Genomic DNA, 26,805 nt, shown 5'->3' with positions numbered 1-26,805 from the left:
CAAACATACTGATGCATTTCCTCTTTTCTTCATTCTTCATGCATCACATATGAGTTTTTATGGCTTCTGCCTTATTTGTCAGTTTCTTACTAAAAACATCAAGCCCTGAATATACCAGTTTCTGAAGTGAGCAGCTTAAAAGGTGACTTAATGATCAGATCTGTCTGGGGAAAGAAAAACAAGTGAATAGTCTATGTTTTCTTCCTAGGGTCCAAGTGCCAGTGCATATGTAACCTACATCCGGTCAGAAGATGCCCTCAGAGCCATACAGTGCGTCAATAATGTGGTGGTAGACGGCAGAACACTTAAGGTGGTAATAGTTCTATGGTCATGGGTATATGTTCTAGAACACTACTATCAGGGATTAGCATACAGTTTTATTTGTATGGGTATGCTTGTATTGCTGAACAAGAATGTTCAGTGCATTGGCTTTTGACTTGTCTTCCTGATATTAATCTCAAAATGGAAGTTCAGTGAGCATCCAGCAGCCAGTGTTTTGGTGGGTTAGCAGATAACTTCTTAAAACAAAGTTTGAGACAAAGATATGTACCTCCTCCCCAAGCTCACAGTGGCTTTTTTGTTGTATAGCATGATAGTACAGTGTGAAAACCCACTGTTTGGTTTCACAGAAAATTTCTGTAGTCCATACACACCTCTTAAAAACTCCCTGGGAAATCAAAGTTTTTTTCCTTTTGGTGTACGTGTAAACAGGTGTTCAGGCTGATTTGGCCAAATTGGTGGCTGTAGAAAATCTAGTTACTATTCACTTCCTGACCCTGCTACTTGCCTCCTTATGATTATGCAAATATTTACTGAGGCTCTTACTTAGGCATTTATTTAGATTGGATGAAAATAAACATACATCCTAATTATCTGATCCTCAAGAATCTACAGATTTCTTACAAATGTACTTTTTATCCTATCTGTATCAAAAATGCATTATGATGGCATTTCAAATCTTGAGGTAATTTTTTAAAATAGAACTCTTTTTTTGTATTATATGGCTAAAGACGTTCTTAACCTCCAGTATTTAATTTTTTTCCTTCAGGCATCCTTAGGTACAACAAAATATTGCAGTTACTTTCTAAAAAATATGCAGTGTCCAAAACCAGACTGCATGTATCTACATGAACTAGGTGATGAAGCAGCCAGTTTCACAAAAGAAGAAATGCAGGTAAGTCTAGTGAATGGGAAACACATGAAATGTGGTATGTATGTCTTACTGTCTATGATTTAGTCTAATATATGTAATGTGTTTGCTGAATGTTATGGCAGCGATGAATTTTGAAATCCTAAAGGTGATTAACCAGTTGGGTATTGCAAAGAACAGTTAGTTCATTTTTTTTCATTGCATGTTGTTTTTAAAGTCTGAGAAGTCCGCTGAGTGTCCATGAGGCAAAAAGATGAAGAAAATCTCTTAGCCAAGAATTCATATAACCTGAGCTGACTATCCCTTTTTTCATACTAAAGTAAGGTAGTGTCATTTTAGATCTCTGTGAATGAAGTTAGTGCAGATCTGGGTTTTACTGTAAAATTCATGTATATGGACAGTTATCATGGATTGACTCTTGTGCTGTCTGACCAGGCTGTCTGAATCCCTATAACCCTTCTAGCCTGTGAAGCGTTTAGAAACCATTTGCAAATAAAATGTTGAGGGTCACTATAATAACACATGAAAGACAATGCTGGGATTTTTTTTACTATCTCAATATCAAAATGCTTATTGTGTAGGGTAGGGAACCAAGTAAATGGATAGCTTTACTGTCTCAAATGTGTTGCATTCTGAGGTCTTTTGGTCTGCCTCCATCCTTCTACATGAGGTATGGTAAAGCTTTTAAACTCACGTATGCCAGCCTTGCATCCATGCTGTAATTTTTGCATGTGGTCTGTCCATGAAGTGGAGGTTCCCCACCCTTAGTGCCAGCACAAATGTTGTTCTAGTAGAATTTTTTTTATGTGTTAGGCTGATGTAAGCCGGAAAATAAAGAAGAATGTCCATATCTATTAAATACTTCCCGCAAATTATTTCTGAGGATTTCAGCAGATAATTGCAGTAGAAGGAGAAATTCAAGGACAAGTTGCAAACCAGGCCACCTTCCCTGTTTGTTTCCCTGTATTTCTCCCACCACCTAGATCTGTTGCATATGCATGTTTGAGGGTAAGTTCCTGCCTAGTCTTTTTAGTTTTTTATAGACCTATCAGCCATGAATTTATTTAATCCATTTTTAACCTGTCGATACTGCCAACCCTTTAGTCTTTTGTGGCAGCAAGCCCCAGAAATTCACTATCTGTTTTCTAAAGTGCTTTCTTTTGCCTGTGTTAAACTGCTAACCAGTTAAGTTTTATCAAGTGTCCCTTAATCTTAGCTTTGTAGTGCTTGCTGAAAGCAAAACCTCTTATTCACCTTATTCATTGCCTCTTTTGATGTGGCAGAACTTAATTTAGTCTTCCCCAGATTTCTCTCCAAATCATAGTTTCTGGTCTTTTAAATTTCTTTTTAAAGCAATTGCTCCATTTCTGTGACAATACCTGTTGCTGTTCTCTGTGCTTTCTAGCTGTTCTCTTTGAGATGCACAGCTCAGGTGCATGATGTGACGGAAGCCAAGTTTAATTTATTGATTCTCAGTGCATTATACATAGTGTGATACGTGCTTTTTTTTCATTTTGTTTTAGATTATTTGAAGTGACCTTCTTAGTGGTGCCTAGCGCATCTTTTGTGGCTAGTGCATAATCAATTAACAGTTTTGGAGGTCTGTTGGCAGTAATCTCAGCATCCTTCTTCTGAGCTGTAACAGCCAGTTCACAGATCAGGAGTGGGTTACTATGGTCTAGACTGCTTTTTCTTTTTTGTGTCATCTAACATGTCCTTGGTGAAGCTTATTTGCCACCATTTGCTTGTTTGCCAATTTCTCTGGGGTTCTTTTGGAACTCCTCATTATCAACATGGCAGTTTATTACCCAAAAAGCTTGATATTGTCAGCAAAAAACTTGCTTTTCAGTCTTTTCTTGTGCATGCTGATGGTGTTGCATAGAACTGATACCAGTCATCAGTCCTCATTGCTTGCTTCTGCACCCTAAGGAGTTATACTTTGAACCATCTTCAATTCACACTCTCTTCTGTGGCAAATTCATAAATAACTGGTGTGAAACCTTACTAAAAACTTCTTTTGGACGTTTTGTGGAGCCTTTTTATTTATGCTTACTGACTCTGTAAAGAATTCATGTTAGTGAAGCAGGGTTTCCCTTTACAAAAGATACTCAGGTTCAATCCCAGTGACTTGTGTGAACATTTATATTTAAAATTGAACCATGAATTTCTATATTTAAAAATTATTGTTATCGTTATTATTACCTTGTAATCTTTGGAAGGGTGGAGGTTTACTTAGCAGCCCATAGTTCACAGAATTTTTTTCTACGGCCTTTTTTGTAGAATTCAGTGGCAAACTCTGGCCTGACTGCTAGTTAAAATTGATAGGTTATGTACCTTTGTCAGGATTTAATTTTCATGTATGAGTTTCTTCACAAGTCTTGAGTGGATTTTTACATCATCTTGGTGACTTACATGAATCTTCCTTCCCTGTTTCTTGTTACATTGCTTAAACTTTTGAATTTCATACTGCTTCATTAAAGGTAATTGGAAATTACACACCTGATAAGTACTTTGTTCTTTCACTATGCCAGCTTTCTGGCATTTGGGTTAGTGTCAGTGAATTACCAGGTTTTTAATGTAATGAGATTGAGTGTTCATTGTTGCAGACTTTGTATTTAAAAAAAAAAAAAATCAAAGGATGAATTTGTATTCTAGGTTAAATAATTAATAGATCTAATTGTTGTGGCAAACTAAAAAGAATTGGTAGAATTCAAGGAAGTCTCAGACTGTGAAACTAGGAATCTTAGGTGGATTGGAGATGCAAAGTTTGCCCTCTGGGTTGTCTGTTATAAATAAAACACAGTTACTGTAAGCTCCTGTATAGGATTTTAATCTTGTTTCTTTCTTGCATTTATGTGGCAAGTAAATGAACTTAAGACTGAGCCCTGATGTACCTGGCCATGGTATTCAGTCTTTAGTCACTGAAGCAAGTTGAGAGATTCAGAGAGGTTTCTTCTTACTCAGCTGCTTAATGTTTGCAAATCGTTAATTGTGCAAATCTGTGCATCAACCTAGTGGCTGCAGTCATAGCTGGATGGTGAAAGACGCATTTCCAGGGTGCAGAATATCTCGAGGTTTGCGTTTAGGCGAGCCATACTGTAGAACCACACTTTTTCCTACTACAGGTAGCAGTTTGGATATAGACACTGACAAAGTGGGTGAGATGATGCATGCACCAGATGTTTCAATCCTTCTTGAGAGGTGTATTAGTTGACTACATAAGGATGTGTTCAGAATCAAACAGCATTGGAGAACTGAGCAAAAGAGAGTAGCAAAAGAATGGAGGCATTGATAGGGTTTGACCTGAAGTATTCCAGTGAGATATGCTGTTGACCTTCTACAGGCACCCATAAGGGAATGTAGTTTATCAGCAATACTATTTTTTTGTAGCTTGTATGTTCATGCTTAATTGTTTAAAAAAAAGTTATATTTTTCTCTTAGGTTGTAAAATTTTTCTTGGGTTATATCCACATTGCCTGTGCACTAATTCCATTCTTGTGCCAACAAAATATTAAGGAATTAATTAATATTTTTAAAAAGTTAAATTTTATATGTACAAGTAGTATGAGAGCTTCTAAATCAATACTGAAGGATGTAATAGATAATAACTTTGGTGTTTCAGACTTAAGAGTCAGAAGACTTGACCATAAATCTTGGCACTTCTTTCCTTTGGTAGAGGACATGTTCTAGTAATCTGGAAACTATAGAGAAAAGCTATTCAAACTGTAGAGAAAAGCTAAAACAAATTCAAATATATCTTGATTCAACTCATAACAATACTTAACTTGCAAATAGTAATTCTTAGATTGGAGTGTCATAACAATATACAAAAACTATGCTCATCTTGAAATTCACATGTTACTTTTAATGTTGGGAGTCGGAGTAGATCTTGCTGGATTTGTTTAATATATTAAGCCTCAGAATGTTATCTGCAAGCTAGACTGAAAAATACTCTCTTCCTTCACTTGCTAGCTTCTAGTACTCTGGTGTTGGATTGGACCTCCAGAATTTCTGAAAGCAATAAGTTGTTCTCAATTGATTCAACTACCTGAAAGAATTTTTCAGTTATTAAAAAAAAAGATTTATCAGTTATTGCTTAGAATATGCTTAACATGTCATACACCTCAGTTATTTTATTAAGCCAATATAAAATTACTTTCTTTTTGGAAGAACTTTCTCTTTAAAAGGAACTCCTTGTTCCTTCCCCTCTTCTGAAAAGTTTAGTACGGTTGAAGTATGAAATACAGGACTGCCTTGGAGATGTCCCTGTTTGTGATTTCCGTGGTATATTTGTGAAGCTCTTGATTAGAACGGAGGAGCAAGTTGTAACAAGGATGTAGGTGCTCTTCTGTTTTAGAAATCTCAAAAAATTGTAAATAGGTAGGTACATCCAAGTGATTTCTTGGCATGTTTTAGAGCCATTGAGATCACATCTGTGCTGAGAGTGAGAAGCACTGTTTTGAGTTTGGCAGAAGTGATCTGATAAGTTGTAAAGACTAACTTACTAAGCTTTGGGACATATTATATATATAGGCATATAATACATATTTTAAAAGTTATAACTATAATTATATATATTAAACCAGTATTCATTCATTGAGAGTTTCTCTTTACTTAGGCGGGTAAACACCAGGAATATGAACAGAAACTACTGCAAGAACTATACAAATTAAACCCAAACTTTCTCCAATTATCTACGAGTACAGTTGACAAGAACAAGAACAAAGTGACAGCACTGCAGAGGTATGATGCGTAAGTACTGATGCTGGACTGCCTGATTAGTCTTTCTGGTTATTCCAAAGAAAACTTCTATTCCTGTCTGATCCTCCAGATTGCCTACTGTTTTTAGTAACCATTACATGATAATATCTGATAGGTTTTCTCTGTGGAGAGATGTATTCTTTGGAAGCAATATTCTCCAATTTAAGGTTCCCTCTGAAGCTGCTCCATTCTTCCCCTGTACCAGGCAGGAGAGGAGAATTGGAGGCACAGAAGGTAAAGATCAGAACAATTCACTGGAGACAGCAGTGAGATGAGAAAACAAACAGTAACAGCACCAATACAAATGGCAGAGGGTAGAAGAAAGAGTTAAATGACTCACAAGTGATTGCTCACCCTATGCAAGCCCCCAGCAGGACTAACCACCTCGTTTGCTAGGCTGTGCTGACCCATAAGAGAGCCTTTCCCCAGTCCCCAGAAAATGACTTATGGTGGTATAGAATTGATGCTTCCTTGTCCTACCCATGCCCCTTCCTGGCTACTGCAAAAATTAACCCTGTCCAGGCTGGAACCAGGACCCATGCACCACTTCATTTTAAAACAGAGTGTGTGTCTGCATTTGGATCAGTAGTTCAGAACAAGGTATTCTGAAAGAAGAGCTTGTATTTTATATTTGCAAAACCAAATGTATTTGTTAAAGACTAGGTGTCTACTTTCTTGCTATGGTGTCATTATACGTGCAGTCTGTATTTTTATAACTAAGATACCTTGTAACCTTATAAGTTTTTTTACATCATGATTTATATCCAGTCCATATATTTTTTACTATGCTGTAATTGCAGATATCACTTATTATGGCTTGCTAGAATAATATTCTGTTGAAGTAATTTGTTCAGTAAGTTGTGGAAAGACACATGTCCATATAAGTATATAGTCACACAAAGATAAATGAATGTCTGAGGTTACCAGTCCTTAATTATTCATTCAAATGTCATATTTAAGATAAAGAAATAAAAACTGTTGGCAATTTCTTCTGCTCCTTTTTGTAGGAGTTTGATAAAGGAGATGGGCAGAGGAGAATGTGAAAGCTAGATTGCACTTCATATGTACCTTGGCCCTTTATTCAGGTTTTGTGTTGTGTGCCAGTTCATGCACTACTGAATTTTTCAGACAGTAGTTTGCCAGTGGCAGCATCACTGCACAGCCGTCTAAACAAAAAAGTGGGTACTGTATCTAAAATACTATCAATGCATCTTGAATGAGCAGAATACAATCCTGAGAACTGGTATTCCAGTTGGTCTACTGGGACTGTTTTCTTTAATTTCTGGAGGCAGTTTCATATACAATTTGACTGCAAGTGCTCAGAGCTTCCAAAGAAATCTTTTTTTCTTAAGGACAGAGCTGCTTCTTATTTCTCAGGCACAGGTTCAATATTGACTTCAAAGGTAAACTGCAGCAAGCGAAACAAATATACCACCTCTTGAATTTGGGTATTGATTATTTTATGTTTGAAATCTGAACTAAATTTAATTTTGAAACCAGCAAAACAAATTATACCAGTGTGGGAAGAATGCGCTATCTGAAACTGCAGCCAACTTTTAAGCCTTTAGGAAGCAATTAGGAGTTGGAGTTTGGCCAGTCTGGGGTGCTAACATTTAGCACTTATGGAAAAAAATGGCATGTTACTCTAAAGGCAGCAAGTGGTAATTTTTGGAGGTAATTTCTCTTGTCAGTTGAACAGCATAATCACAGCTCAGACTCTGTTCTTTGCTAATGCCTGGGTACCACCTTTAGGGATACAAAGTGAATTCCTTGCAGCTGAGATTTTAACATGTTTTGTCAAGACCCATCTCAGTACAAAATGTAGCGTCTGCACTGGTGGATGCACATTGTTCTTTCACAGTTTCTAGCCAATTGGGTTCTTGTAGGATTGGTGTTGTACGATTCATTGATATGATATTCATATTTCTAGAAGTTTGTCACAGCCTATGACAACTCTGAAGTAGTTCTTGTGTTTGTGGGGTGCAGAATTTCTGTTTCTTAATGGAATAGAACAGAAGTTGAGTTCTAAGTGGTGTAGATGCTTAAGTATAAATATCCAGTAGTAGAAAACAGTTTGTTAAACTCTGGTAAGTGTTTTTCTACAATTGTTTCAATTTGAAAGGTTCTACTTGCAGACCTTTTCTTCCTTTTGAAGACAACTTAAAATCCCCAAGGGCCACTTTGTGTACTGTCTCTTGGTATGTTACTTGATAGTCATGGTGACTATATTCTCTTAAAATTTGAGATACATTCCACATTTGAAACAGATCAAGCTTTTTTTATTTTCTTGATGACATTTTTCTTAAGAACTGAAATGAATGTTTTCTTATGCTACAAGAAGAACCAATTATGAAGCACATGCTGATTTTTTAGAGAATAGCCCTTCAGAGACATGCAGCCTGAACTTAACTAACACAAAAAAACCCCAAAAAAACCCCACCAAACAAAAAACCAACAAAAAACCGCACACGAACAAAGCCCTCCACCTCAAAACATAAACCGATTTGTTTCTCCCTTTCTCCTTGGAGGCAAAACTGACTTTTAACTGGCATTTTAAAGTTAGTTTTAGTATAGAGATGGCTTTGCACTGTAGTGAACATAAATTTGAATATTTAAAATAAATCAGTTAATGGATTGACAATTTTGATATACCTAGATTTCAGTTCATTTTGTGCAAGTGAGACTATGAAATGACAGATATGCTGCTGCTGCTGCTGTCTCTTCATTCCCTGATGTCCTGTATCTGATCAACTCACTAGCTCTAACTTAGTGCAAATGTGTGCAAAGCCAAGATGAGATCTGTAAATCAGGTCAAGGTGTTCATCTATGTACCTATTGTATAGGTAGTTGAAAAAAGATGGATACACGGTAGCAAATCTTAAAGTACTAAGATTTGAGGGGAGTTACTATTACTGATTTTATCTGAATAGAAGTAGGAAACATTTGTGTTGCTATAAGCAGTTCATGGAATTTCTGGATTCTGACTGTGAAATTAGTAAATTGACCTAAAGATGTAGAGTAAATGTTGGACCATGTAATAGGAGCATACTAACATAGGAGCATCAGGAGGGACATACATGTTTGTTTTGTTTGGTTTTTTTTTGTGAAAGCTGCTTCCTTACAAAGACGGGACTTGGACACTAAAACTAGTTCCTAATAGAAGCAAATGAAAAGCTACAGGTAATGTAGAAGAGCTTGAGAACACAAAAGCAGATCTTTTATAATAAGATTGCAAGGTTAGCAAGCAACACTGTATTTGGATCCATTTGGTTATAGACTATATTCCATTTTGCTTAAATTTATACAGAATGCAACTATTTACAGCAAAAACTTGGACTTTGAGTCCTCTCTTGAACTTTTTTCAGTTCTAATGTGCACTCTAAAATGAAATTTAATATTACTTTATAAAAAGGAAGTAATTATTGCATTAAACTAGAAATGAAGGGACCAGTAACTTGAACACTGTGTTTGTCTGGCTGGTCTTATGGTCTGTTAGGGAAGCTGTGGATTCCGGTGTAGGTGTAAAACCTAAAACTTCATTTGTTGTGGCCAGGCTTGATAGGGCCTGGAATATAACACATGTATTAAAAAAAGAATGACTGAGCTCATGACTTACAGAACTTAAAAATGGTTATGGGCTAAAGCAGGTAATTCTAAATGAGGTATGCAGAGGTCTGGACACTTGAACTATTGATGGCATTTTTCATTTTTGTTTACATTTTTTTCTTCTCCCTCAAACGAGCAAGTTTGCACTTTAGGATTGGCAAAGAAGCTATCTATTCAGGAAAGAAAACAGAATTCCCTCTGGTTTTCTCTCTACCCTACCTATCCAACTAATTATTTTTTTTAAGTCATCGCCCTTTAAAATCTGAAAAATGATATCCAGATAAATCTATTGTTATGGATTGTCTGGCACAAGGATTTATTTCCCTGGTGTTTACAATTTTTAAAACACTTTCTTCATAACTTGAACTCTTCTATTTTTTTTTTTTTTTACTCTTGCCTTTTTCCAGACCCAACAGTAATAACAAAGATGCCTGGCCATCATTACAGAGTTCAAGTAAATCAGCCAACGGTTTAACAATGGAACACAGGAAAACGCCTCCTATATTAGAAAATGGCACAGACCCAGAACACATGACTCCAGATGGTGCAGACTCAGATTTCGGGTAATTGTGCTGCCTTTTATACTTCAGATAGCTTGCTTTCTCTCTCACTGATTGGTGTGGAGGGAATGATTCTTCAGTCTCTCTGGTTGGAGAGCTGGATACAAATCCTGATCAGGTCACAAAAAGCTGGGCTTACTGTAGCCCGTATTAAAAAGACTGATTGGCAGATTGTGCAGGAGAACCCTAACAGGAAGTTAGTAAGTGACAGTACAGGTAATGGCTGAGAGGAACAGAATAACCAGGGGATCAAGAGCTTGTACAGCTGCACAGTCCCAGTCAGAGCTGAGTCCTTCCTTTTTTTTTCTATACAGAAGCTTCCACAAAAGTAACACACTATTTGCTGTACATCAGGAGGCTTGCCACTTGAAAAAGCTTCAATAGAGGCAAGTTAAATGTTAGGGCTAAAATACCTATCATTTCCTTCCAGTGATGTGTTCCAGAACATAACACAGAGGAAAAGGTTCCCCAGTTACCACTCAGAGGGACAACAGGGCAGCAGATTCAGCTGAGGCTTCTTTGTGTAGAGGAAGTAATTCATCTGCTTACAGCAATCTCTTATTGCCAGTCAACATTTTTTCTTTTTTGATGCTCCTCTTGAATAGAACTGGTGTCTTCTTCCACCTTATGCATCACTTGCAGTTACAATCTTAGTCTGTAATCATGCTGGTTTGTTCTTTGTGGACCTCTTTAGGTAATAAGTGTTAGGCTCATTCAGAGGTTGGATGGGAAAAAAGCAAGGTAAACCCTAATATTTCAAGTAGTGGTGCTGCTGATTAGGTAGCCAGACTTGATTTTAAATGAACTTTGACCAATGCATTAAAATGGAGAGTGTAGTTAAAGGTGGTGCCTTCTTAGTCTAAATAGCAGTCTCATTGAGGAGTGATCCAAGAGTCTGTGAATTGCATCTCAGTAGTGACATGCAATTCTTGGTGGTTTTTTTTTGGGGGGGGTTTTTTCTTTTCTTTTCTTTTTTTTTTTTTCCCTTTTTTTTTTTTTTCTGAAAAGAAAGTATTTAATGTAAATAAAAATATTGTAGTCAATATATAATTAGCCTTATTCATTCCTGAGGGCTGGAAGTCTGTCTTGCAGATAAAGACACCTTAGGCAGGTTGGAGTATAATGAACATTGTCATAATTTAGATTGTCAGTAAAAGTTGTCTTGCTCGTAGCTTTTTAAACTGCAGTATTGTGACTGTTAGCTCTGTAGGACAAGAATTTGGCTGGAATATCAGCTCTTCAATCAGAATTGATTGTGTAATGAAGAGTCTACAGCAAACTTCCGTGCTATAGGTATTTGGAAATTACTTACCAAAATGGAGGAGCTTTATTCATGCTGTTGGATCACTAAGTAGAGAGTATTTGTAAATCTTCACTGGAGTAACACAGTGATTTTTCTTTTATAGTCCTAAATATTTCAGCTTAATTTGTCTGAGATACTGATTCAATCAGTGCTCTTTTTTCACAAAGAAATGTATTGATGATTACTCTTACAGTTTCTTCTAGAATGGAAAGTATTTCTGCTGGGTTTTGATTAGTCATTTTGGGGTGAGGGGAAAAATTACAAGTGGAAGAAATTTTATGAATTGTTCACCTTACTATATGGCTGTATGCAGTAATCAAACTTTGCAGCAGCAAGGGCTGTTTAAAAACAAGGTGTATCTAGAATCTGAAGTCTGCACCTAGTTAAGAGAAATTGTTACATGTATTTTTCAACATCATGACTGTAATTTGACTTGTATCACTTTGTGGCCTCTTAGGGGAAATGAAATTCATGTTCTTACTTCTGATGCTTGTTTGTAGAATCTGTGTATTGGCCTGTGCAGTCTGATGCTTTTGCATCTTTTCTCATGGGTAGTTGAAAATGAGAGTACCTTGAAGTTGCAAAGCAAAGTTTTTAGTGTGAACTTCAGTAATACCATTTCATTAGTGCGGTATTTACCATGATTGAGGCAACTCGCAGATGCCCATAAGAATCTTGAATCCTGAGATGTGCCATTTCAGCCAAGTCACAGTAATTTGCGGTGAATGGCTTTCTGAGGTGGTTTTCTGCTGTATCTTCTTATCCTTACTTTTTGGCAGTTTTTTATGTTATGTTTTTTTCCCCTCTGTCATCTCAAACATCAATTTTTTTTTAACTTAGGACTAGTGTCTGCTAGTTAAAATCTTAAAGGTTGGTGGGAAGTTTAACTTGCCACCAAGACTAAATCGTTAATTTAATGTTTTATCTCTCCCAGATTTATTTAGGATTTGTATGGAAGCTGAAATCTTGTGTGTTTGGAAAATAGATCTTTTCAAGTTTCTTTACAGTAGTATCGTAGATGGAACTGACAGTTACAAAATACTGTCATAGTATAGAGTTCTGGGGTTTTGTATGGCATAGAGTTGCTATGAACACGTTCAAAACTTTTCTTTTGTTCCTTAAGGTGGTCAGCAAGCGGAATGGAGAGTAGTGAAAAGTATTACAGTCTATGACAAATGATTGGAGTGCTTATGATTAAAAAAGCAGTCTCATAAAAAATAAGTGGACTTCTTAATTCCTACTTCTTAATTTTTGTCTTTATTTTAAGGCTTTTCTTCCACTACAAAAGCAAATGTTGATTTTTCACATTAAGTACTTGAGTGTCTTACTGTCTTTTTCCCTCCCACTTTTACAGCCCTATCGATAAACCTTCAGATTCCCTCAGTATAGGAAATGGTGACAGCTCTCAGCAGGTAAGACACAAAGATAAGTGCTGTGAAAGAAACAAGTGGGTTTGAGGACTTAGTGCAACTTGCAGTTGGAGAAGCAAGTATTTTCTGAAGTGTATCATAATTGGGCTTTGGAATGGGCTGTCTCAGGAGGTGATGGAGTCTCCGTCCCTGGAGGTGTTTAAGAAAAGACTGGATGTGGCACTTAGTGCCATGGTCTAGTTGACAAGGTGGTGTTTAGTCATAGGTTGGACTCAATTATTTCAAAGGATCTCTTTCCACTCTACTTGATTCTGTGATAATTTTAAACAAAATTTAAAAATGCTATTGCTAAGTTGATTTTTTTGTTTGACCTTGTGCTGAGCTATATATTAACAAACCTAATTGTGACCAGAAGTTTTGAGGAAACTTTTCATCTGAGTTAGTAAAGAATATTTTATATATAAACTCATGTCCTAATTTTTCTTTCTCTCTTGCTTGTAGATAACAAACAGTGACACACCTTCACCACCACCTGGTTTAACAAAACCCAATCCAGTTATACCCATCAGTTCATCTAATCACAGTACACGGTCTCCTTTTGAAGGGGCTGTAACAGAATCCCAGTCACTCTTCTCTGACAACTTCCGGCACCCTAACCCCATCCCTAGTGGGCTTCCTCCATTCCCCAGCTCTCCACAGACTTCGAGTGACTGGCCCACAGCACCAGAACCACAGAGCCTCTTCACATCAGGTACATGCACAGACTGCATGGCTGGGTATTGCTTGCTTTTGCAGTTGCCTAAAACTTTTACAGAGTTGTACAGAGCTTAAAACTCTGTAGAAACTAAAACTCTAGGTCTTGTTCCATACTGTGCTTTCTGCCCCTTACAAATGGTTACAATTTGTCACTCAACTGCAGATGAATTGCAGTGACCTAAGGGTTTCTTCTTAAAGGAGAGCTTTCAAGCTGCATTGCTAAATTATCAGAGTGCTTATTTTAGTTTTTCTTAGCAACATGCGTAGGATGTGACGTGTATGCTTTAATATTTAGTGTTACAGGTTTTAACTGAGAGTGGGGAAAATACATGGTATCGGTATATATTGGTGTGATAATCTGTAATTCTAATATCAGAAGCTGTTCTGTAGAATTTAGAATTTTCTTAATATCCTGCATAGTTATCTGAAGGTGTCTATCTTCTTCTGAGGTGAGAGTCTATAAATTCGGACAAGTTATATTTAATTTCATCAGCTGAAAGATAGCTGTATTTTTCAGTTACTGTCCTGTGAAATAGCTTGTCATATGCATGAAACGTCATTTTGGTTGTAATTATGTAGTCTTGGGAATGGTTAGCAGTATTTAAGAGCTCATAGATTATAAGTCTGAGGGGAATTGTTAGAAAACTAAATGAAACAGTATCAGTAAAAAATTGAATGTAAATAATATGATATAGTTGGTGTATTTAGTGATTAGTCATTTTTTGAGGTTTGTCTTGCTCCTGGATATCATAATTCTGTTTGTAAATAATATTTATTACCAAGGAAATTCCCTTCTGCTAAGGCACTTGATGCACCAATTTTGTGAGGATTTAAGTAGCAGTGAGAGACGATTTCCAGGTAGTAGAGATCATAGTTAATATAAAGTGTATGGTTGCTGTTTAAATAAGAATGAAAAGGACAAGTTCTTATTGGTTTAGCAACTCTATTTATCGTCATGGATTTTAGAGTGAAAATAGAAGTGTACATTTCTGCTCTGAAAGGATACTGAAACTTCTTAAAGTGGCGGACCAGGTCCCTCCAGCAGAGGGAGTTAATGTTGCAAATGATGCTACCCTGTACTCAGCAGCTTGCTTGACCACAATTTTGAGGAAAAATAATGTGAAGATAGACCAGCGTTCACTGAACCTGAATAACAAACTTAACACAATCATGAAAAGAAGTAGTAACTGAAAATGAAGACAAATTCTGATAACTTTTTTTGCAACAGTGCCTCAAAATATTTTACAAGATCTTGTAATGCAGTTCCCTTTTTTATTTTATCATTGTGTCTCCTCAAGAATTTGGCTTATTTCTCTTTAAAATGGTAAACAGTAGGAGATTCTTTTGTGGGTTTTGTTTGTTGGTTTTGGTTTTGAACTACTGTTCTGAGGTTTCTTCTTTTGAGCGGGAACATCCTGCTTTTCTTTTTTGCACAGCATTAATAGTGAAAGCAGAATATTGAACTGAGTAACAACCTTATTTAAACTCTGCTTGTTCACATTTCTGTGAAGTAATGGGGGTAAAGAGGGTTCTAAGTGAGTGGTCGTTGGTCTCTTTCTATTTAGGATGGTTCCTGAAAATACTTTCTGGATAAGGCTTTTCTATAGTTCAAGAACAGAGTAACTGTGCAGTAAAAAATATTTGCTACTTCTAGCACTTCACCTTTAGTAGAAGTCTCTGACAGTTTGATGTGAAAATGGCATGCTAAGCTGATGCATAAGCTGTCTTTGGGGAATGTAGAAAGTATTATATGAAAGATGGAAGACTACCGTCAGATACACAGGCTGAAGTTTTTATATGGAAAAATGATTTCTAATTCTTGTTCTAAATCCTATTCCTTTCTTCTCCAACAGAAACTATACCAGTATCTTCCTCCACAGACTGGCAAGCAGCTTTTGGGTTTGGTTCCTCCAAACAGCAAGAAGACGACTTAGGGTTTGATCCCTTTGACATCACCCGCAAAGCCTTAGCAGACCTGATTGAGAAGGAACTGTCAGTCCAAGACCAACCTTCCCTTTCGCCCACATCTCTTCAGAACCCTACCCCACACACTACGACTGCCAAAGGGCCAGGTTCTGGATTCCTGCATCCTGCTGCACCCACAAATGCCAACTCTCTCAGTAGCACCTTTCCAGTCATGCCACAGAGGTTTCCACAGTTTCAACAGCATCGAGCAGTTTACAACTCCTTCAGTTTTCCGGGCCAAGCAGCTCGCTATCCTTGGATGGCCTTCCCACGCAATAGCATCATGCACTTGAACCACACAGCAAATCCCACCTCAAACAGTAATTTCTTGGACTTGAATCTCCCACCACAACACAGCACAGGTCTGGGAGGGATCCCTATATCAGGTAGGTGAATATGGACAGCAGTGAATATGACTTAATTCATGCTCTCAGCTTCTCTGAGTCAGAACAGGAAAAGGAAATAGCCAGCAACAAGCAGTAGACTATTATCTCTTGACTGTCATACTAGGTTATGAACAGAGGGAGGAATATTGTTTTAAACAGGTCCTTTGTATAAAAAAGAAAGTAACTGGATATTTAGCCTTGTAAATATTGAGCTTTATAAGGAAGGTGGAGTATTATGTGCCCGCTTAATTTTGTGCCAAAACAGATTGGTACTTTGGTTCCTCAGTCTTGCCAGACTGGCTTTACTTAAGAATAGGCCCTGGAAGTGCATTGTGACTTTCATGTTGGCATGCAGGCGTTGACCAAGGTTCATAAAGTTGTGCAAAAAATTGTAATGATGGTCATTTGTGCCAAATGTCTTGGCTGGTTTGTTCCCTCTTGCACATAACCAAATGGCTGCACAATAAAACATTCAGTGCTGTTCATTTCTGTACTTCAGATGGCCTTAATATTATGCTAATCTTCACTAAATGGATGTTTGCAGTGTGTGTAAAAGGATTCATCCTGATTCTGAGGGTTGTGATGTTGGAGAAAAATAAATGTGCAGTCATGCCAGTTTAGGCTGCCCTGAGTAGATTAATAGGCTCTTGCATCAAACATTACAACTAAGGAGCTAATTGTAACAATAATTGTCTTGATTAAAAATTCACTTCTGGGGTTTGAAATCCTTCCATACTTCAATTTAGCTTGTCCCAAACAAACTCTCTTCTTACAACAGGGGAAAAAATTGTATTACATGAATCATGAACTGCAGGTAGAAAGTCTGTGTTAGCTCTTTGTAACCTTGAGGTGGAGAAAACTGCTCCTTGAGATGTTGCCAGCATTATTTTCTTTTCATTGGTTTTAGAAGTACTAGCTTTACTATAAGAAAGTGACCTAGGAGTACAAGAACTAATTTTGGCTATTACTTTGCTGTACTTTGTCCTCTTTGAAGGCTTGTTGCAGCTGCCATACTGCTGTAGGGTCTTTAGACTGATTCAAGTATAAATATGGTCCATACTACAAATGCAAGTAGTTCAAAACTCTTTATACTTGCAATGGGCAAAGTTTTATGCCTAAAACCACTGATAGTGGTTGCACAAAAAAAAAATTTGTTTCTGGTACTGAGTAACAAAGTAAGACATCCATAGTTGCATTGTTGCTCCCTTTATGGTAAACTACATAGAAGCTGCAGAAGAACAACAGGACATCACTTTCCGACTCTACCACTCAACTGTAAGAACTCCTACTTTTGATGGGTCAATAACAAACCTGTTTTATGGCCTGAGGTACTAGAAAAATCCTTTACTGTTGAAAAGGATCTGTTCATAGTACAGGGTGATTCCAGGTTTGCAAAAGTATTGCATTGTTTTAATTTTAGTTAGAAGCTGGAAAGTGGAACATTTTGTGTTTGTAGAAGAATTGTAGATCTTTTTTTTAAACTTCTGAAGAGGAGTTTGTGTGGTACTGGTTGATGCACAGCCCAGGCCATGTACTTGCCCCTTATGTTTTAAGGTAACAGAATTGATGTCGAAGTATGTCCTTTTTTTATATGCAACTGCTACAATCAAATACTCTAAAAATATTTTTGGCAAATACCACACTAAAAACAAAATAAACACCTGTTGTAGTAACATGGAAAGTTCCTTTGCATTTGTTTTAATCTCTTGTTATAGAAAACATTGCTAGTTGACTGACTGGCAGATAGCAGTTGCTGCCATGCAAATACTTCTCAGCTGATGTACATCAGCTTTTATCTATCTTGAAAAAAGAGTAATTTGCACAAGGACAGATTACTCCTTTCTCTTTTCCTGCTGCCAGAAATCAACTGAACTCTCAGTTCTGGTTTAGTTTGCTGGGTTATGAGTTTGTATTATTTGTATTTATTTTACTGCTCCAACTGCTTCAGAATTACAAATAATTTGAAAGTCAGGAGATGACCTAATAGCTCTTTTCTTGTGTGCTGACTTAATAGTTTCCAATTTATTGACTATTCTTTTTTTTTTTTTAATCTGCATCTCGGCTATGGGTATCTCAGCGAATCCCTTTTATATTCTGTTTGAAAAAATAATTCCTGTTCTTTGTATGCTTTTAATCTATCAATAGTAAGTATTCAATTACAGAATTTTCCTAGTTTCCTTATGTAATTTACAGATACATTTATCTGGTGGAGTTGGGGAAAGAAAGTGGTGTCCAAGTGCAAAGAACTCGTGTATAAGACTTCATTTACAGTCGTTTGTAACATACCCCAGCTGACCTGCTAGAAAGGCAGTTCACATCATAAAGTTGTTCAGCAGTATGGAACAGTTAGTTGTAGTACACCTGAAGCTCCTTTTTCTTGGCTCTTTTATTAGTCCATGTTAGGGGCATTTAGTAAATGTTACCAACTTGGCTGGTTCAGATGTAACAGGAAAGGAAACCAAGTGCAGGTGAAACTTCACATTCTGTCTTGTAGCAGAGACCCTCTATTGCTGTGAAAGACATGTGTTTCTTAAGGTCTTCAATCACAGTTTTTTACAGGATTATAAATTCCTAAAGTAGCTTATACTGGACCAGTTACTGGTAAAAAAATAAAAGCGGGTTGAGAACAGGCACATTAGTCTGTGTTGCCTGCCGTATTTAATCAACCCTTTTGAAGGTTTTTATTTATGTCAAGCAGATCTAAAAACTTCTATAATAAATTCATATGTTATTATAATATTTTCTAGGCTTTCTAAATTCAGGTTGATTTCCTTAGGTGTATTTGTGGTATGGAAGCTTGTATTAAGAAAATGGTATCTTTTAAACTGCCACTGTTTCTGCTTTAGGCATTATTATTCACATGAATTTGAAATGCTTGTGTGTGACATGTTAAATGTAATTTGCTGAAACTGCCTTTTGTTTATTTGATCATCAGAGCTGTGCTGTATTCATAAGCTCACAGCTTAAGCAGGGCTGTTCTGTGATGTGTACCCAATATAAATGGAGGAACACAGGCACTACATTTTTTTTTAATTAAGCTCTCATTTAAGAATAATGTCTGTGTGTAATTTGGTTGCTTAGTTCTTGAAGTAGTATTTATTATCTAATTCTGCAATTTCCAGTAAAATGTCACATGATTTTATTATGCATGTACTTGAAATGTCATATTTGTCCCTAACCCATATTTAAATGAACTTCTAGGTTGATTGATTCCCAAAGCAACTTTTTTTCCCTTCCCCCACTGTATCATTTTTCAAGCTGTAGCAGATGTTTAATGTTGTCATTTTCAGGGACAATTAAGCTTATTGCTGCTCTCCAGAGTGGGATTGATTAGATGGCTTACTGTGAAATTATGAATGTGTAACTGTGGAGAAAAGTTCAGTGACTTCTTCATGGACAGTGTGATTGTTGCTACGAGCAATCTTACCCTAGATTGTATGCAAGCTATCCTAAGAATATTGGCCAGCAGCTATGCTTTGTTCTGCAGATAATGCCAAGAGAAAGATTGATTTACTGACAGTAGTGTGTGGGGGGGTGTGTGCCTTTATTTTTATTTTACTATAAGATAACAGGAAACTCTCTGTAATTTGATAGCTAGTACACTATCATCTTTGCTACCCTACTGCCTGGTGGTGTGTTCAAACATAATAGGTATAGTATGGGATCATAGAATAAGGTAGGATTCAGTTTAACAGTGGGCTTTGAGACAGAAGCTTACAAAATGAGATATAGGCATAGTAATTTGAAAATAGAAATATATAGTTTTATTTCTTGAATTTACTGAGTGTTTGGTAGTCAATTGATTTTGTTACATACAAGTACAGTAACAAACTCAGAGTTAAAAATATTAGGAAAAAGTTGAAAATGGTTAGTCCACTTTCCCCATCAGTTCTATGCAAGATGAAGTTTTGAAACACTGGCTATTACTTCATTTATTAATTTCATAATTACCATGAATGTAAAACTTAATTGTAAGCTCCCTGTAGCCTATAATGAGATAGTTCGAACTCTTCCAAGACTACTCCTACACAATAATATGTATATATTCTTCCCCCAAAAAATCGTTGAAACCTTTGAGTTGGAAGGGACCCACAAGGATCATCAAGTCTAATTTCTGACTCTGCACAGGGCAGCCTAAATATTAAATCATATGTCTCAAAGCATTGTCCAAATGCTTTGAGTATTGAACAGAGGCAATTTTTGTATATCATATGTATAATAAAAATGTAAATAGAGGAAAAAGTGAAGTGGACACAGATACAATGCATAAAGAATTAAACCCTATTTAGGATGGCGAAAAATATTTTATTCATGGTCTTTGAAGATAACCATTGTAAAGTTCATCAAGATATTTTAACCGTGCAGCTGACTGATACAGAAGCTGCCGTTTCTGTGAGCTGTTCCTGATATTTTAGGAATGTGGGGGGTTGAATGTAATAAGTCTGTGTAATAGAATATAATGAAGAATCAAAATTTCATTCTCTTAAGACCTTTTAGTTTTAATGTTGTGGCTTATATCGGTTGAATATTTGCATCCTTATTGATGATATTGTGTATATTTAAAGATGAGACAATAAGCGGGTAGACAGCTCTGTTAATTTTGGATATCCCCCAGCCGTGTCTGTGCTAGTGGTGTTGCATTCCTTATCCAGACACAGATTAGCATATGTGTTTTCATGTCATGGTTGCATTTAAGTTTTTGTGAACCAGTAGCAGGTAGCAGAAAGGACAAAGCAATGACAGTTTTATCAAGAAGGTCCAACATCTTCCCGCTTATTTTAAATACCGAGCTTTTCCATTTCTGAACAGTTTATGGTTTTGCATCTTCTCCTGCTTTAAATTTTCTGGCCTCCACCGTTGAACTTGTCTTGAACATCAAATCCTTTCTTGACTAATGCTGCCTTTTGGACAAGATTTTAGAAAAACAAGGGAAGATCGCTATATGTTTGCTGTAGTTATATTATTTAAAGACTATTTACAGCACAAAAAAGGATGAGATGTCAGAATAAGGGTTAGTATGTTTTCCCTTTAATACTAAGATTCCTTGTCTGACTTGCTGTTTTTCCATAACATAATTGCATTTCCATTTGAGACACGGTTTTTATTTGGTCTTTGTCTTTTTGTCTCCTCTCCCTGGGTTGTTTCTATTTCCTGAAAACCATGCCTTGTTTTATACAATCTTGGAAGGAAACAGAGAATTTGTGGCATAGCAGCTGACATTTTCTGTTAGTCTCAGGATAATAATTTGATATGGGGTTTTGGGTGTGTTCTGCTACTGTGTCTTTTTAAAAGAAGGTTTGGGCCATGTGGTATGGCTGTTGAGGTCAGCATGCTGTAAAAATTCTCCAGTTGCTGTGTAAAACCATTGTTTAATCTCATACTGTAGCAACAAGAATGTCACTTAAACAGTGGTGCCTCACATCCCTTTATTTGGATGCCATGGTCGAACATTTTCCTGTACTTTTCCTCTTGACTTGACAGCATATGAAAGTTTTAATGCCTGTTTTAAGTATTGGTTTCCTTACTCTCAACAGTAAGAGAGGCATTAGTAAATTAATTTTCTGTCCTAGTCTTTTAAAGAAGACTGCTTGCTCACTTGGTGGTCTTCCTTGATATTTGGTTTTTTAACAGCAGCTGGGCAGAAAACATGGCAGCTGAATGACATCTTTTCTGTGCCCCCTTGTTAGATCTATGCCTGCCTGAAGTCTTTCTCTGATTAGGGATAAATACTGAAAATAGCAAATCTGGTGAACATCTTGCTTATACAACTAATAGTTGTAGGTGCCATGCATTTCCAAAGGCTTCTATCATTTCCAGAGTGCAGAGCGGCTGCTCTCAGAAGTAAATATTGCCCTGATAACAGGGTCACTCCTCATTTGAAACTGCTTTGAAGTTGTAAAATGAAAAGTACCTTCTGTCAACCCTCAGTTGTTTCCATTATTGCTTCTACTGATCCTTGTATATCCTAGTTTCCTCAATAAAGGTGATTGTTAGTGCAGCCTTTGCCATAGAATATTTTGTTCTTCTCACCAGTCATTTTGCTCACAGCACCCCATTTTTTCCATGGAGGTTCTTAGTCCTCCATCCTTCCTCTTCAAGGAGATGCTTTGTGTGTGTGTGTATCGTCACCTTGAAATTTGTTCCCCTTTTATTCTCCATCATAACTAATTTTCTGTTTCATTAGTGAAGAAGTGTTCAGCACAATATGGTATTAATCATTTTTGAAAATAAACTTTTGGCTTGCTCATTTCTGTTTCTCTGAAGGAGTTTAGTGGGGTTTTTTATGCATCCAGCTTTAAACTAAATTAAATGGAAATGTGATTTCAGATTAATTTCCAAAATTTTAAATCAATGTCAAGATTGTCAAGATTGAAATATGCTGTGGCTATTCCTTTTCTTAGCTCTGGCGTCTTGTCCCTTAACTACCATACACTTCCTACATTTACTACAAAGGCTTGGCTTCCTTGGTGTAATCTTGTCATGATCTCTGAGAGAATTTCATCCACAGCACCTGTCCTTTAAGTCCTGCTATTTCTTCATCTAATCTCATCTCATACACCCACCCTTCCTTCCAGTGCCTTTTCAGTGCTAATACTGCAACTGTTTTCTAAATCCTGTTGAATTTTTTTCCTATGATTATATAGGTGATATTGCTTCAAATAAGGCTTGATACGTAAATATCTGTCTTTATCTCTCTAGCTTAGTTTTAAGCTCTTACAAAATTTTTAAAATCTTTGATTGCAAGATTTTTAGGTATGACAGTGAAAGACAGGCATCCTGCTTCTTTGGGTAGCAAGATGCCTATTTTTAAAAGCATAATTTTATTTTGGAAGAAGAAGATGTATGCAACAAAGGAAAAAGTGAGAAAAAAATCATCCAACTTGGCTGCAATGTATCAGAGAAATGACTAATCACATTAACTCTACTACATTTGAAATAACCATGGGGTTGGCTGAAATAGGTGAAATAGGTGGCCTGAATAGCTGACCTAGTCTGCATTCTGTACTGTTAGTTGTGACAGCTTCTGTGGTAACTTTCTAGAAACAGGAAGAAACAAGCAGACAGGAGGTTTTTCACATCAAGTGTCATGACTGTTTGTGGCTGTAGCAGTGTCACCAGAGGAGTTTCAGCTACACTAAATGTTGGCTTTTGGCTAGGTTTTATGGATGAAAGGCTGCATTTAATGTTAATAGAACCTCTTTAGGACTGGTTCACCAAAACTTAGAAAGGTTGTTTCCTTTCACAGGTGAGATCTTGGGATGGCCCTGCAGTTGTGTAGGAAGCAGTTCTGTTTTCTTACATAGTGTATCTCCTTCTTCCAGCAGATAGATGCTTAGCCTTGGGATGCTGCGTTCTCTTAGATGCTTTTCTGAAATTACTTCAAAATATGCAGTAGGTCACTGGCATGAGTTAAAGGTGCAACTGTCTTAGTGGTGTTAAAAACATGGCATTTTCCTTTGAAGGACTGGAGTCTTTAAACGGAAAGTGGGTGCACCTGGCACTGTCACCTCAGTGTCTAACAAAAAGCTGTGCCTTGGCATGGACCTGAAATGTTGGCTCTCTCTAAGTCCATTTAACAAAGTACCAGTAACGACTGGTGCATTTCAGCAAAATGTACAGGTAATTCAAATGCTTTCTGCATAAACTTTTTTTAAGTGCTCCAGCTTGAAAAACTGAGAGCAAACATATTTTTAAAAATTGTATTGGGGGAGGAGCATGAATGAATTCTGAAGGAATAGCAGCAACTGAAAGAGCAATTTTGCAAATAGTGTTTCTCCTCCCAGTACTGTCAAATCACATTTGTGGGGGAGAAAAAAAACATTCCCATCCCTTGCCAGCTCTTGGTTTCTTCTACACAGCTTCATTTGAATTTCGTCTTCTCCTCAGAGGAATAATTTCAAAAAATCTATTTTGAAAATAGGTCACTTCATTTAGAAGACAGCATCTAATAATCAGAATTAATTTCATGTCATGGAAGGTGAAAACTTGGCTTTCTTGCAGTTTATCTAATTTTCCCACAGAATTATTGAAATAATCTACAAATATATATAAGCCTTAATTGTCTGCAGATGTGAGAAGATTCAAAATAAGTTTATCATTTGCCAGAGTATGCTTTCATTGTGCTAATGCTGGTCTCAAAGCTTCAAGTCAGAGGGCTAGTTGATTGGTTGGATGTTTCTGGAATCCAGAATCTCTGTAAAAAGATACGCTTTTGCTAATTGTTACTATAGCTTTGAAGATCTAGCACTTTTTTATTTTGCAATTTCTAGTTATTGCATTACCCATAGGGCAAATTTCAAATATTTTGGTTTTATTTATGAGTGTATCTATCCAATTACATTTGTACATGCAGGCTTTTCGTTTGAAGTCGAAGTCTGTTGTATTGACAGACAAGGTAGCCTGGTGAGATTGAACCCATATGCATGATGTGAGAGGAAGCAGTTTATGTTAAAATGAACTTTATTTCTCAGGTAAATGGAATTGCATGCTTTCTGATATTTTTAATCAAACTGTTCTGTCTGTAGGACTCAAGTATCTATTTCATTTGTTTCAGTATCTTAAGTCTTTGTGCTCTTAGATTAGATTTGTGGTAATATTAAAGATTATCAGCACCAAAACCTATTTTCTTATGGAGTCAGTAATAAAAACTAGTGTGATTTTCTAGAAACATTTTGTTGGAAGTCAAGCATGTTTTTCAAAGCAACTTGGAATCTCAGTTTGGAATTGGCTTATAGATTAAAATTGGGTCACTGGCTGTTATAATTATGGTTTGGTCTCTTGGGCTGTGGTAAGTGTCAGTCAATCACAAGAACCCTCCAGAATACTCCAGTAAAACTGGTTTTCTCAAGCCTAATAAAATTCTGACGCTGTACATGCAAGCAAATATGAGTCTTCTTACTGTCCCCATACTCATGTTATAGAAGGGATTTCCCCTGAAAATAAATGATATTTTCTGACTCACAACATATATTTAGTCACAGAAAGCTTAAAAGTTGTACTGTCAGATCATCATCAAAAAGGAAGTTCATTTAGAAAATCTTATTTTTTTTCCCCTATAAGTGTATACTTTAGAGTTAATATATTCTACTTCATAGTTTGGCTAACTGGCAAATTAAATTGCAGTTGGATTTACTTGACATTGAAGAGTAGTGTGCTTCTCTTTACATGGCTGTCCTTTAAATTGGGTGGAATTACTATAACCATGGAAATCAATATGGAATAGAGATAAAATGTGCTTTATTTGTAGTATTTTAAAGCTGAGGTTAGACTGGTGTCTCTTGTCTACCAAAGCAAATTTTCTGTGTATATGTACATAAATTGTTTGTATTTGTGCCTCTTTTGTTTCCCTAGCTCTTAGAGCTCATGACTTTTAAACTCTCATTTGAAATTTGCACTGTGAAATGACACTTAAAAAGCTAGGGTTTGTGAATTGTTTATTTGTTTCCCATGTATAGACAATGTTTGTGAGGCTTTTAAAAGTTCACTGCAAACAGCTTTACCTTCTAGTGCTCCTGTCACTTGATGTCTCCCTAATATGATGAAGGGCTGCACTGCTGTTTAAATGTGGACAGTTTCCATCTTCTCTAATCTGCCAGTAACATTCTTAGGCCTCTGTGAATGAATGAAACTTCGTTGTTTGGTTTAAGCATTGTAGGATTACTGGGAATCATAGATACAAAGAGTCAATGAAGCCGAGAGAGAAATCCTTCAGATTTTAGAAGTTTAAATGGGATTTTATTCGTGGTTAAAAATTTTCATGAGCAAACAAGCTTATTACTCATACTAAAGTGAAGCAGGTATAGTTCTTATCATAACTGTCTTGTTAATTTTTAAGTATATAACCTTTGGATGAAGAGCTTTTGAGTTTATGTAATGTGATGGTCATCGTTTCTTTTTTGGATGTGTCAAATTGCCCTTTCCTTCTCTCCCCCTCAAAGGGAGGTACTTACAACTGTTTTCAAAGCAGAAATACCAATAGTTGAAAGTAATTTTGAGATCAAAATAAAGAAGCCCCAGTCACTTCTCAGAATAGGGTAACAGGCTGTTTCAGGGAAAGCACGTATGATCTGTGCTGTCTGTGAACATGGTAGCACAAGACAGAGACTGGAACCGGAGAAGTCACTTGAAAGGGTATGCTTCTCTGGTGGCCCCATTTGTTTCTAAGTGAATTGAAAGACTTGGTGAACTCCTGGTAGTCTTTCCTGTTCTTTGTTTCTCTCATTTTTCTTTGGCTTCAAAATTTATTGTACCGTGTCCTTGAAGATTTCACAAGGACCTTTTTACAGGCAGGTTGTTGAAATAGCTATTCTATTACTGCATACACTTGACAGTCTCTTTGCTTCTTTTGTTGCCACTCTTTGGTGTCAGGTATGTGGCACTGCCTAGAAGTTAATTTTTCTCTCATATGACTATTGTCCTCTGATTTTATTTTGCTTATTTGATGCTTTTCTGTAGTTGACACACTCTGTGTGTCTTGGTAACACATATGGCATACTGATGGATTCTTTAAAAACAAGTAAATACTTGCAACCTAGATTTGCAGGACTGTTTGCTTTTCAGTGGGACTAGAATATTTAAGACTTGGCGTAAAGATATTAGGTGTTTTTACTCAATTAGCATGAAAATAGGCTTTTGTAATGACTTGGCATATGTTTGGTAGAGCAAAGAAATACACTTGCTTTACACTTAATGTAACAGTCAAGTGACATTTCCTATTGGTCGTATTTACTCAAGCATTTACTGGGTGAATTTTGCTTTGGATTTTACCATAGGCTTGTATCAGAATTGGGGCAATGATTTGAAATGGTCTAGTCACTATGGAATATTAATTTTAGTGGGCTTGTCCACACCAAGAAAACTGGAAATTCTGCTATCCAATCAATATAAATACTGAGTGCATCAGTGTCACCAGAGTGACACAGCCAAATTTGAAACACCTTTGCATCTT

At 36.6% G+C, this 26,805-nt stretch overlaps 1 protein-coding gene across 8 annotated transcripts in view; it reads left to right on the top strand.

Moving 5' to 3' along the window:
- Nucleotides 1-26,805, top strand: part of CNOT4 (CCR4-NOT transcription complex subunit 4) — a 78,048-nt gene that overhangs the window by 45,197 nt on the left and 6,046 nt on the right. For 3 of the 8 annotated variants that reach the window (XM_063396211.1, XM_063396205.1, XM_063396206.1), the window contains exons 5-11: nt 209-310; nt 1,049-1,174; nt 5,769-5,902; nt 9,925-10,080; nt 12,735-12,792; nt 13,252-13,501; nt 15,360-15,857. In XM_063396211.1, the coding sequence (XP_063252281.1) occupies nt 209-310; nt 1,049-1,174; nt 5,769-5,902; nt 9,925-10,080; nt 12,735-12,792; nt 13,252-13,501; nt 15,360-15,857 (1,324 nt within the window). The remainder of the gene's footprint in view (nt 1-208; nt 311-1,048; nt 1,175-5,768; nt 5,903-9,924; nt 10,081-12,734; nt 12,793-13,251; nt 13,502-15,359; nt 15,858-26,805) is intronic. The other 5 variants (XM_063396212.1, XM_063396209.1, XM_063396213.1 and 2 more) reach the window with 3 other exon arrangements.

The sequence above is a fragment of the Prinia subflava genome, chromosome 4 (genome assembly GCF_021018805.1).
Source record: "Prinia subflava isolate CZ2003 ecotype Zambia chromosome 4, Cam_Psub_1.2, whole genome shotgun sequence".
NCBI lineage: Eukaryota > Metazoa > Chordata > Aves > Passeriformes > Cisticolidae > Prinia > Prinia subflava.
Note: the sequence above shows the minus strand (reverse complement) of the source record. Positions and strands in the feature narration are given on the sequence as shown.